The sequence below is a fragment of the Ochotona curzoniae genome, unplaced genomic scaffold (genome assembly GCF_017591425.1).
Source record: "Ochotona curzoniae isolate NIBS_2020 unplaced genomic scaffold, NIBS_Ocur_1.0 contig_78, whole genome shotgun sequence".
In the NCBI taxonomy this organism is placed as follows: domain Eukaryota; kingdom Metazoa; phylum Chordata; class Mammalia; order Lagomorpha; family Ochotonidae; genus Ochotona; species Ochotona curzoniae.
Window position 1 is genome coordinate 6,067,230 of NW_024466559.1, and position 12,829 is coordinate 6,080,058.

General features: G+C 44.0%; 1 protein-coding gene across 1 annotated transcript; it reads left to right on the top strand.

Moving 5' to 3' along the window:
• The first annotated feature begins 5,185 nt into the window (after nt 1-5,185).
• On the top strand, nt 5,186-7,692 carry THNSL1 (threonine synthase like 1). Its single transcript, XM_040992541.1, has one exon. It carries the CDS (start codon nt 5,305-5,307, stop codon nt 7,684-7,686), a length of 2,382 nt encoding a protein of 793 aa, XP_040848475.1. The 5' UTR covers nt 5,186-5,304; the 3' UTR covers nt 7,687-7,692.
• Nucleotides 7,693-12,829: the final 5,137 nt, after the last annotated feature.

Here is a 12,829-nt window from a genome sequence, read left to right on the forward strand (position 1 = left end):
ACATGTTCTTTGTACAATAGTCAGTTCTCGTCATTAGTGTTTGAAAGTGCTGTGAGAAGCCATGTAGTAATTTTGAAAACTGGAAGCTCCCATCCTTGATTCGTCCATCCCCAGCTGTCCCCTGTGGCTAGGCTTGGGCCCAGGACCATAGCTGGAAATCTGCCGGCCAATCCAGGTCTCCCTCCTGAGTGGCAAGGACCCAGGGACTTGAGCTACAGGGTCTATTTTGGCAGGAAGCCAGAACTGGCAACTGGACTTGGGATCAAATCGAAGCACTTAACAAGAGGTGTCTTAACCTAATACCCACCCTGTCATGATTTCCAGTGGCTAGCAAACGCTAAATTGTTCTTGACTAAATTGAGAATTTCTTGGAATTGAAAAGTGTGTGTTTTATAATGAATTGAAAAATTCTAGGGATGAGCAGTTTTGATATTATGTTAAAGTATAATTTTGCTTGTCACCTAGGAAAACCTAAGTAGATGGCTGAAAATTATGAGTTTTTTGTTTTAAAAAATGTAACTTCAGTCATATAAAAGTGACTTTTGTACCCTTTCCCCCTCAAATCCTTTATTCAGTTTATGATCAGCTGTTGAAAATAGCATTGTCAAATCTTGTGTCTTGAGGTTGCATAACACATGAATTAATATGTATTTGTGAACAATCAGGTTTTCCTTAAGTTCTTACTGTGATAGCAGAAAAGCTCTGAAAGGCATGCTTTGGAAAGCATGGAATTACTAGGCCAAAAGACTATTGTAATAAGTGATCAATAAGAGAGCCTGTTTCAGAGTATTATTATATAATGGAGTTGTATAGATCTTTCATTACCTGCAAAAGAAAAGAGTGAAACTAAATATTTTTGAGGCAAGCTTGCGCAGCACAATGTTTGAGTAGCCAGCAGAGTGAAGTCTGATTACTTTTAAGGCCAAGCAATGTGGTGTGTTTTTGTGGTCTTCTAGGAAACTAACCTCTGTCTCATTGGAAGTTACTTTGTCCTTTGGCTGAAGGATTGCCTACTCCTGACCACTCTACTGCAAACCATAGTAAAATATTAATAAAGGAAAAGCTTAATAAAATAGCTCTGACTGCAAGGAAAAAACTGGTTAAGAGCCCATGGATTCTGTATTTGTGAATTCTGCTACTACTCTATATAAGTTTATTTGTGTCCTCTTCCTTGCGACATGGACATGGGCCTGTTGGTAAAGGATCTGGGTCCGCAGATGCACATGTCCCCAGCTAAAGTCTGCTGCCAACATGATACTGTGCCTTGTTTCGGCACTGGTAGGGGCTTCACAGAACGTTGTTGCCGTGAATACCAAGAGTTGATTATACTTAGCACCTTAGTAAAGCTCAGCTTACAGATGACTGTCATGTGCTGTGGGAGTTACTGCGTCTTAGAGTTGTTTAATATAGACCTTGGAGTGCTAAAGTTAATTTGTGGTTAAATGTTATTGAAATAACATTTCATTCAGTAATGTTATTGAAATAACATTAAAGTAGAATTCATCTTCTCTTTAGAAGTAGGGGCTGGTGCATTGGCTGAACTGGCTCATCCTCTACCTCCAAGCACAGGCGTCCCATGTGGGAGCCAGTTTGTGTCTTGGTTGCTCCATTTCCTAGCCAGCTCCCTGCTAATTTACCTGGGAAACCAGCGGAGGATGGCCCAAAGCCTGCACCCACGTGGGAGACCCAGAAGAAACTCCTGGTTCCTGGCTTCAGATCGGCTCAGCTCCGGTCATTTGAGGAGTAAACCAGCAGATACAAGATCTTTCTCTCCTCTCTGTGAAATTTGCCTTTGCAAAGAAAATAAATAAATCTTAAAAAACAAGTGATAATGCGTGTTGTGTGTGATAGTTTTTAGCTGCCTTATATTAGTCTAAAAGATTTTCCTGGTGAAATAAACACCGAATATATAAGTAGAAGTGTTATAGGTTTTTTTTTTCCCCCATAGAAGTGTTATAGGTTTTTTTTTTTCCCCTTTTAAATTTGTGAGGTTTTTGAATAAGGGAAATAAAATGAAAGCCTAGGGAAAATAAAACAGAAATAAGATTACAGAAGATAAGGTGAAGTAAACATAGCTAATGGCATCATGATCTTGTGAATTTAATGAAATTGATGTTCTACATTATAGGAATCAACATGAAATGGAAGGAAAGAGTTCATGACTGAAAAATAGTAGCAAAGCAGCTAATAAGATAATATACAAAGAGAGGAGAAGGCAAGTTGTATTGGTCTTCCTGCCTTCCAAATCAGCTTTAAGAATTGTTAAGTCGATGCATGGTGCACTCAGAAGACTATGGAACGTTCTAGGCAAGAACGCCCCACATAGATGGTGAGCCAGGCTGTTGGGTGCCGTGCCCCCCCACCCCCCATAGCAGCAAATCTTAAAGCAAGGCCTCAGATAACAGTGAGCAAAAGATGTTGCTGGTAGTGTTCAGGTGTAGTTGTCTGCAGGGAAAGTGATTTACAAGTCAGGCTGCAGTGCTATTGTGTCCTCTGAAGATCATAAACAAAACAGTTGTTTGAAAAAAAAATACCTTGTCACTGTTAAGCTAATTGGATTCCTGTGATGTTAACCCATTATCATTGAGCCACAATGATTAATATTACCGTATATACTAATAGTACTGTGTACCAGCCATTATGGTACATGCTTTTTTTTTTTATTTATTAAGATTTACTTTTGTTTGAAAAACAGAGTTAGAGGAGAGACAGAGTTGACATTTGCTTATTTACTCCCCATATAGCCACAATGGCCAAACTCGGCTAGGCTGCTGAAGCCAGGAGCTTCTTCTGAGTCTCAACGTGTGTACAGGGGCCAGAGCACATGGGCCATCCTCCACTGCTTTCCCAGGTGCCTTAGCAGGGAGCTGTATGGGAAGTGGAGCAGCCAGGACATGAACTGGTGCCCACTTGGGATGTTGGCATACGGGTGGTGGCCTCACCTGCTGTGTCCTAGTGTTTGCTCCAGTACATGCTTTAAGTTTCATACAGACTAATTTCACCCACCTTTTGGATACCTGAATACCACAGGTTTTTCATTTGGGTTTTTTATAGTAGGCACTATCTACAGATCATGTAGTTGAGACACTCATAGCTTTATAGTCCACTGATGCCCCCTCTTTTTTTTTTTAAAGATGTATTTATTTATATGAAAGGCAGGTTTATAGATAAAAGGAGAGACAGAGATCTTCCATCCACTGGTTCACTCTGCAAATCCTGAAAATTCCTGCAGGTCTCTCACATGGGTGTAGGGGCCTCCATGTGGGATTTAGGGCATCCTCCACTGTTTTCCCAGTCCGTAAGTAGAGTTAGATCAAAAGTGGACAAGAACAGGCATCCATATGGGACAAGCTGGCAGATGAAGGATTAACTTGTTGAGCCACCATGCCAGGTTCTGCCCTTTCCTTCTGATCTAAGTCATTAAGGTTTCAAGGGTCATCTGGGAGTGGTTTATATTTGTTAGTATTTGGTCATGCTTTAATTGATTTGCCAAGTGTAGATTCATCGATGCTGTTTAGTCCTTTCTGCGATGAGACACTGGGGAAAAAATAAAACCTCAAGATTTTAACCTTTTTAGTAAGGGACTTGGGGAAATACAAGAAGAATTGATTTTTTTTCCTGTTTTTGAAATTTCATGTGTTTTCCCCCCACAGTAGATTGTCAGTGTGGAATTGTATGATGTCATGTGTGTTTGTGATTCACTCCAAGTCTTCATCGTAGACTCCACTTTTTTGCAGATTGACCCTGCCTCAGACCCAGCAGTTTGATTCCTGTGTGGCCAGTGTTCTCAAGTTGGTCAAAGCTGCGGAGTTGCATCAGGAAATGGATTACTTCTTGTGAGAATTCCATTTCTCCATGTAAGTTGAATTCAGGATTAGTGTGCCATGGTTTATGTGTTTAATTATGGAGAGTTGTCGAACTGCTTTGGGTGTGCAATAGACTTTTCTTGTCTTTGGAAACACTCTTGAGTTTCTTGGCTGTCTCTGTAGGCCCCAAAGTTTGAGTTAAGTCCCTCACTCATGATGTTTTTGGTACTGGAGTCCCAAGTGAAGGGCCCCTGCACATAAGGCTGTAGCCATGTCACCTTTGAACTCGTGGCTGATTATTCATATTGACATGACACCGTTCACTCTGACTTTTTGAAAGACGTTCAGTGTGAATAATATGTGAGCACTAGTCTGAAAAGAATGCATGTAGAATACATGTAAGAGAGCACATGACATACCCTTGTTCTGTAGGTTGTTATGTTATTTAAATGTTTTATCGGCAAAAATTCTTCCATTCTAGTTTCCTGTTGTGAATTCTGCAATACACTTATGAGAAATGTGATAAGCTACCAGTGTGTTCATACATCTGAAGTGAAATTAAATGAGTACTGTCCAGCTTTTGCCAATTATAAGCAAATGGCATTCCAGATCCACATATTCTTTATGTGTTACAAACCCAAGAAGCAGTTTTTCATTACAACATTCATCAAAGGAAAAGAAATAATAATTGGATTTAGTGTGGGGGGGTTTTCCCAAAAGCATCCGTTATGTGATACCTTCTAAATAAAGTTTCTGTGAGTTACCTGTATTTTAAGTCCTTAATTTTCCAATGTCTTGAAAGTTGAGAAGATATTGTTTAAAAGGAAGATATACAGTGTCTGAGAATCTGAGTTGGAACACTCTTATTTTTAGAATTTTTAATGATACTATTTTCCATGATATGATTTTGTAGGTACAGGGATTCCTCTCTCCACTTGCCATTTCTCCCTCCTCATTCTCTGCCCCCTAACATTTTCCTCTATATTATTACAATAGTATAGTCCCTCAGCAACAGTCACAGGTCCAGCATTCTGTTTTTTAAGTATATTATGGCATTGTAGAATTGTGGAAACACTAATATTGTCAAGCTGTATTTATCAGTTTCATGGGGTATCCTTTCACTTGGGAGTAAAGATGCATAGTGCACCATATCTTCACTTCTTCATATGCTAATCTCCATTTTACTATTCATCTATGAGAATATATGTATATGTATGGTTACTTATGTATCTATTTGTATTTTGTGTGAATGTTTCCTTATATCAGAAAGAACATATGATATTTTTGCTTTTGGGATTGGCTTATTTCCTTGAGCATATTGGTCTGCACTTGGGACCATTTGGGTGTAAATATTATAATTTCATTCTTTATAATGGCTGAGTAGTATTCCATGGCGTAGATGTACTGTACTTTCTTTATCCATTCCTCTTTCACTGGGCATCTGGGTTGTTAGAATACTCTTTTAAGTGTCCTACATGTTTGGAAGATTTTAAAGTTTATGTATTGTGGGCTTGGTTCTGTTGTTCCTGTTATGATTTTTAACAGTATGTTGAAACGAGTAACCAAATGTCTTTTTTGTTGTTGTTTCTATGTCTTGCATAGTGCTAAGGCCAGTTCTTGGGTTGGCACGGGCAGAAAAGTGAAAATGAGGATGCTCCACTTCACCCAGTGCCAGTGGCTGAAGCGGATAGCATGGGGATGTTTTTCCAATGTGCAAGTCAAAACAAGTCGACACACACAACTGCTTCTCTCAAGATCCCTGCTGCTGGCAGAACCTGGGAAGTCATGGCATTCCACACATTCTCTTGTGGGAAACAAAAACATTGTCCTAATGGGACCTCCTGGGGCCGGAAAGACAACCGTGGGCAGAATAATTGGTCAGAGGCTAGGGTGTTGTGTCATAGATGTGGACGATGACATCCTCGAGAAAACCTGGAACATGAGTGTGTCTGAGAAACTGCAGGATGTGGGTAATGAGCGGTTTTTAGAAGAGGAGGGAAAAGCTGTGTTAAGCCTCTCTGCCTCTGGAAGTGTGATTTCCCTGACCGGGTCCAATCCCATGCATGATGCCAGCATGTGGCACCTGAAGAAAAACGGGATAGTTGTGTACCTGGATGTGCCGCTCCTAGATATCCTTAGCCGTCTGAAGTTACTGAGGATCGATCGGATCGTGGGTCAGGATTCTGGGATGTCCATGAAAGACTTGCTGCAGTTTCGCAGGCAGTACTACAAGAAGTGGTATGACACCCGTGTGTTCTGTGAAAGTGAGGCCACCCCGGAGGAGGTTGCCGATAAAGTGCTAAATGCAGTGCAAAGGTACCAAGAAACAGACTCAGAACCCTTCATCTCCACAAGGCATATTGGTCCCAGAGATGGCGAGCAGGGGTCAGCAAAGTTCTTCAGCGAAGCTGTGGTTGAGGGGTTAGCACCTGATGGTGGACTCTTCGTCCCAGAAAAGGCTTTCCCAATGCTGAGCAGTGGAGAGTGGAGAAGACTGGTGGGAGCCAGTTACATGGAGAGAGCTCAGATCCTTCTGGAAAGGTGTATCCATCCCATGGATATCCCTGCCGCCAGACTGGGAGAGATGATTGAGACCGCCTATGGGGCCAGCTTCGCCTGCACCAAGGTTGCCCCCATCCGGCACCTTGTGGGCAACCAATTCCTCCTGGAGCTGTTCCACGGGCCCACGGGCTCCTTCAAGGACCTTTCTCTGCAACTCATGCCACATCTGTTTGCTCACTGCATCCCACCTGGCTGCAACTACATGATTCTGGTAGCAACCTCAGGAGACACTGGGAGTGCAGTCCTGGATGGTTTCAGTCGTCTTAGTAAGAGTGACCAACAGAGAATAGGTGTGGTCACATTTTTCCCTGAGGGGGGAGTAAGTGACTTTCAGAAAGCACAAATCATTGGCAGTCAGCGGGAAAATGGGTGGGCAGTGGGAGTGCAGTCAGATTTTGATTTTTGCCAGACGGCCGTCAAAAGAATGTTTAATGATTCAGATTTTACTGGCTTTCTCACTGTGGAATACGGAACAATGTTAAGCTCGGCCAATTCCATAAACTGGGGCCGACTGCTCCCCCAGGTCGTCTATCATGCCTCAGCGTACTTGGACCTTGTTAGCCAAGGATTCATCACCTTCGGAAGCCCTGTTGACGTCTGTATCCCCACAGGAAACTTCGGCAACTTGTTGGCAGCTGTGTATGCCAAAAAGATGGGGCTCCCCATCCGGAAGTTTATCTGTGCCTCTAATCAGAACCACGTTCTGACTGATTTCATCAGAACCGGACATTATGACCTGCGGGAAAGGAAGCTGGCGCAAACCTTCTCTCCCTCAATTGACATTCTCAAGTCTTCAAATCTGGAGCGCCATTTACACTTGATGGCTAATAAAGATGGGCAACTGATGACAAAGTTATTCAGCCAGTTGGAAAAGCAGCATCACTTCCAGATAGAAGAGATGCTGATGAAGAAACTTCAGCAGGACTTTGTGGCCGACTGGTGCTCCGAGGAGGAGTGCCTGGCGGCCATCGGCTCGACCTATGCCTCCTCGGGCTACATCCTGGACCCACACACTGCTGTTGCAAAGGTGGTTGCTGACAGACTACAGGACAAAACTTGCCCAGTGATCATTGCCTCCACGGCCCATTACTCCAAGTTCACACCCGCTATCCTGCAGGCTCTGAAGATTAAAGGCATCAACCATTCTTCATCGAGCCAGCTTTATTTGCTGGGTTCCTACAATGCATTACCTCCCCCACACGAGGCACTGTTAGCCAGAATGAAGCAGCAGGAGAAAGGAGAATATCAGGTCTGTGCAGCTGACGTGGAGGTCCTCAAGGGTTACGTGGAGGAAAGAATCCAGCATCAGTTCATGTGAAAGTTTCCTGAAGTTAGTTTTTGAATTGTGTTTTTTTTTTCTTCCTGGTGATCAGCATGCAATAATAAACCTCAGAAGCTGTTTTGAAGTCCAGTAGCATTTTGTTTCATATGGTGGTGTCCATGCCTTACCTGTTCGCTACCTTTTGAAATTTCAGCAACGTCACCTCAGGATTCAGCGTGACACCCGCTTTGATCCTCCTCAGATCTGTAATCCAGAAGTGGCAGAGTGTGTGGACCCTGTGCTGTCGTGCCCTCTGCACATGATGTTCTACTCCCTTATCACCTTTTTTTTTTTTAAGTGGATCAAATGTCTGGTATTTAGTCTGGCAATGAAAAAGGCTAAGTGTGGTTGATGAGTACTGTATCTGTAACTGTAGATTAATTCTCTCTTGACTAGAAAGTTAGTTTACCAGTCAAAATGACTGCTAATATTTTTGAACACTTCTCAAATTCCATTTTAGTCGACAGTGATTTGTATCCCACACTGTTCAAATTGCTTCAGTGTTCTGTCCTTCACTATCTGTTGGGTTCTTAGCAGGAGTGGGCCAGCAGATCAAAGCACTCCTATTGTCTCTCCTCTCCCTGTAACTCTGCCTTGCCAACACGAGTTATCTTTCTTGTGAAAAAAGTTTAATGGCATGTTAAATAGGAGCAGTTGGCTTAGAAGAACTTAAAAGTCAAACCATTAATGTGTTAACATAAGACCTCCAACCTGGCTTTTGAAAAAACTAAGTTCTAAAACCAAAAACTGAAAAAGCCAGGGCATTTAGAACACAATGGAAGATTCAAAGTTCTATACCCATTCCTGGATGTCTGGCATAGTTTTGCTTGCTTTGGTAAATGCTGTTTTTAGAAAAGGCATCTAAATGTACCTTGTGTGTATGTTTTTTAAGTGTTTGGGAGCTGCAGTTAATGAGGAAACACATGAGCGTTAAATCATGAAGACAAAAGAGTGACTCCAAAATAGTGGATGACTAAGTGGGAAATGAAAAATGCAGTCAAGTATTTCAGGGTCAGATCAGAAAGGATTTCCATGAAATCCTCCAGAAAGGTTCCAGAGATGACACAGGACCTGAGGGGCCGTCTGGGAGGACAGGAAGGAAGAGGGGAAACCTTGCGAGCAGAGGCAAGGAAATCTAGAAAGGGGAATGCCCAAGAGCCCACCTGCCTGTCTGAGATCTGTTTGTCATGTCACTCTAAAACAGTTATAGCATGTTTGCATGCTCTCTCACAACCCATTGCAGCCCTCAGCTCTCAGCTAATGACTTCCTCTCAGGAGAAGCAAATCACGATCTCTGCCATCCCTCCACTCTCTGAGTGACTCCTTCTCTTACCTGCACCTGGGTCATCTCAGATGTACCCTTCAGCCTACTTGGCTCCTCAGTGTCTTCCTGCCAAGGAACCTGGCTCTCCAGAAGCATTGAAATAGCCTATTCTAACCTGAAGATGCATAACAGCAAGATCCATCTGAACTACCTTTTTTTGCAGTTTTTTATCCTCCAAACTCCAGCTCTTTGAAGAGTTGCTACCACAAGCTCTCCACTCCCATTTTCTCTTGTGTGTCAGATGTAATAGTTGAAAGATGAGTAGTGATTACCAAGTCCTCGCCCGCTCTGTTAGAACATCACACATGCTTCTCCGATTCCAAGCATTTCTTTTTTTTTTTAAGATTTATTTTATTTTTATTACAAAGTCAGATATACAGAGAGGAGAGATAGAGAGGAAGATCTTCCGTCTGATGATTCATTCCCCAAGTGAGCGCAACGGCCAGTCTGTGCCGATCCAGAGTCAGAAGCCAGGAACTTCTAGGTCTCCCACGTGGGTGCAGGGTCCCAAAGCATTGGGCTGTCCTCAGCTGCTTTCCCAGGCCACAAGCAGGGAGGTGGATGGGAAGTGGAGCTGCTGAGATTAGAACCGGCACCCATATGGGATCCCGGGGCACGTTCAAGGCGAGGACTTTAGCCACTAGGCCTCGGTGCTGGGCCCCCAATCACTTCTTTCCCTCCACAGGTAACCACTTTCCCACATTTTTCTATTCACCAGTTCCTTTTTAACAGTTTGGCTTTGTTTATTTTCAACTCTAAATTTTGTGTAAGTGAAGTCATACTGTATTATTCTAAGATTCATATCTTTTTTTCTCACAAAAATTCATCTGTCTAGATTAATTAAGCCACAGTTTCACTTTTTTAAAGATATATTTTTATTTTATTTGAAAGCCAGAGCCACAGAAAGAGGGAGAGACAGATCTTCCATCTGCTAGTTTCATACCCAAACAGCTGCAACAACCAAAGCTGAGAGCCAGGAGCTTCTACTCCCATGTGGGTATAGGGACACGTGGCTCTGGGCCATCCTCCATTGCTTTCCCATTTTGTTAGCAGGAAGTTGGATGGGAAGTAGAGCAGCCAGGACACGAACTGGCATCCTTGTGGGATGTCTGCACCACAGGTAGAGAATTAACCTAATATGTTACCATGCTAGTTCTAGAGTTCATTTTTGAAAATGAATATGTAATTTTTGTATGATATTATATTTATTGGCTAGTTGATGTATTAACTAATTTTTATCTTGAGTGCGGTAGATACAATGTTTTTAACATTTGTGTTGAAAGTTGGTGAATATGTACTTTTCAACATTTGTGATTCTAATAATGAAAAACTGGTTGCCCCATATCTTGACATTTTAGTGTGTGGGTTTATGAAATAAGCTTAGTCTCAGGCTGTGACAAATTTCTTCTTTAGTTATTTTATGTTATGAATTTGTAAAGTTTGAGAATAAATTTTTATGTTAAGTATTTTGGAACTGATAAAATGCATTTCCATCAAGACAGAGATAGATACAATAATCTGCTTTGTGTGAGATTTTAGAGTGTAATAATAGCAATCCACTTTCAGAAAAATCCTTCACAGCAAATATTGCTTCTTTCAATCCATCAGGTCATTTACAAACACCTAATAATTCACACCACTTAAGCCAAACAAAGCAATTGTTTTCATTCCAACTTGTGAAGAGTTTGGGCCTTGGGCTTGGGGGCCTCTGACGCTCCCTGCAGTGTGGCGACTGTGGGGGGTGCCCCTGCCAGGTCAGACCCAATGCTGGGGTCTCACGCCAAAGACACTGCCGCAAGGCAGTGAACGAGTCCTCGGCCTCCCCCAGGGTGGCCAGTGCACCAAGTGGTGCTAGGCTTTGTGTGCTGGCCGCCCGGCAGGGCGAACTCTGGCATTTTCAACATATGTAGTTGCTGCCTGTGGTCACTCATGACTAAGACTAGTTTGAGTGTAGGTGCGAAGTGAATTTTCGGGTATTCTCAGTGACAGGGTCATGAAAGATTTAAGCATGCGAGGGGACCAAGACCTGGTGGGTTGGAGTGAAGTATCCAGAAGATAATATTAGAAAGACAGATGCAACAGCTCAATTATGAATACAGAGATGGGATATTAGTATAGAACATCACTGATCGCCACACACTAGCCCACACCAAAGCTATGGATGGGGGCCTCTTTGGCAGTGTTGGGTACCATTGCCCAACTGAGTGTTGGAGTTGTGGAGTGGTCACATTTCACAGGATCAAGACACTATCCAGCACTCGAGAGAACTTGGGCTGGGGGTAGACTCTGTGGGGTTGTGTGGGCCCAACCCTCTGGAATACAAGTCCCCCGGGTTAGCTCGCAAGCTGGGGTTGCAATGGTCTAAGCTAGGTGTGACCATGCCACCTGCCATCACTCATGGGTAAAGGAACCCACAACAGTCAGGGTAGGTTGAGGCAGCAGCACCCAAATGTGCATCTTTAAACAGGATGTGGGGTGGGCCGGGCTGCCACTGGAAGGGGGCAGAATGGGCAGGGCTGAACAAACCTTAACTCACAAGAAACAACAGAAATCAGGCTGGAGCACAGCTCATGCCATGTAGGTCCTTGCATATACTGATCTGTGTGAGGCAGAGGCACTAAGCCACAGCATCCAAGGGGCCAGGACAAGTGAGGGGCTCTGCCAAGCGGAGACAGAACCACCACCGGCCTGCACCTGATCTAAGGCAGGGAAGAGGCCCGGTTGGGGAAATAACAGGACACCCTAGCTGGGTTGAGTTTCCCACCAAGGAGCGCATGGGCTGGAACTGAGGCTGCATTCTGATCAGGATACGATTGTAATCTCACTTGGCACAAGTGTGGACTGGGACTGGAAGCACCAAGCCAGGCCAGATTCCAACACTATCTGGTGTTCTGGAGGACCGGGGAGAGATGTGTGACAGACTAGGCTAGGTCTCAGCCCTTACTGAACCATGTGTGAGCTGTGTGGGGGTATGGAAGAGCTGTGGCTGGGTTGAAATATCCAACAACAAGAACCAACTTGGGTCGAAGGCCAGTCAGGAAAAACCACTGTTCCTTTTAGGACAGGAGGTGAACTGAGTAGTGCTGGCTCCTGGACCAACTGGTATGCGCAAAAACTGGCAGTGGGAGAGGTTCTGGTGGAGGAGCCTGGGCAACTTCTCTGGCTGGACACAGTCCCCTGCTTGCAGGCAAGCGCAAGAAGCACAATAGGGAACAACCCAGAACAGGCAATGGAAATTATCCCACTGGCATACACATGGCATGGGTTGGGGGCAGACCAGGCTAAACCTGTTCACATTACCTTCTGGTGAATCCGAGCACCAGAACAGAGTGCGGGTCGAGCCAGGTTCGTTTGCAACACATCAGTACACAACAAGTAATGCCAAGGTGAGATGAGCTGTACCAGATGTGGTTGCAGCGCACAAACAGCACATGTGACAATCAGGTAGGAGGCAAAGCCGACAGGGGAACGTGGGCACCCCTGCTGGATAACTACTTCCATTGGAAAGCATGAATTGGGATGGGGGAAGTTCAGACTAGGCAGGGCTATAGCACCTGTGGGTCTCACGGTGAGCTGACTATTCTGACTTGTGCAAGTAAAATTAGAGTGGGTTGAGGGGTGTTTGGGCTTAGCCACAGCATTAGCTGGCAGAGGCTGGTACTGGGAGCTAATTCTGTCAAGTCAAATGCCAGAACCACCTGGAGACTGCATAATCTGGGAGTGGGTGTGGCCTAGCAGGGAAATAGTGGGCACCTCCCTCAGGGTTACCACCCCCACTGGACAGCACGAAAACCAGGATGGGGCAGGGGTGGCTAG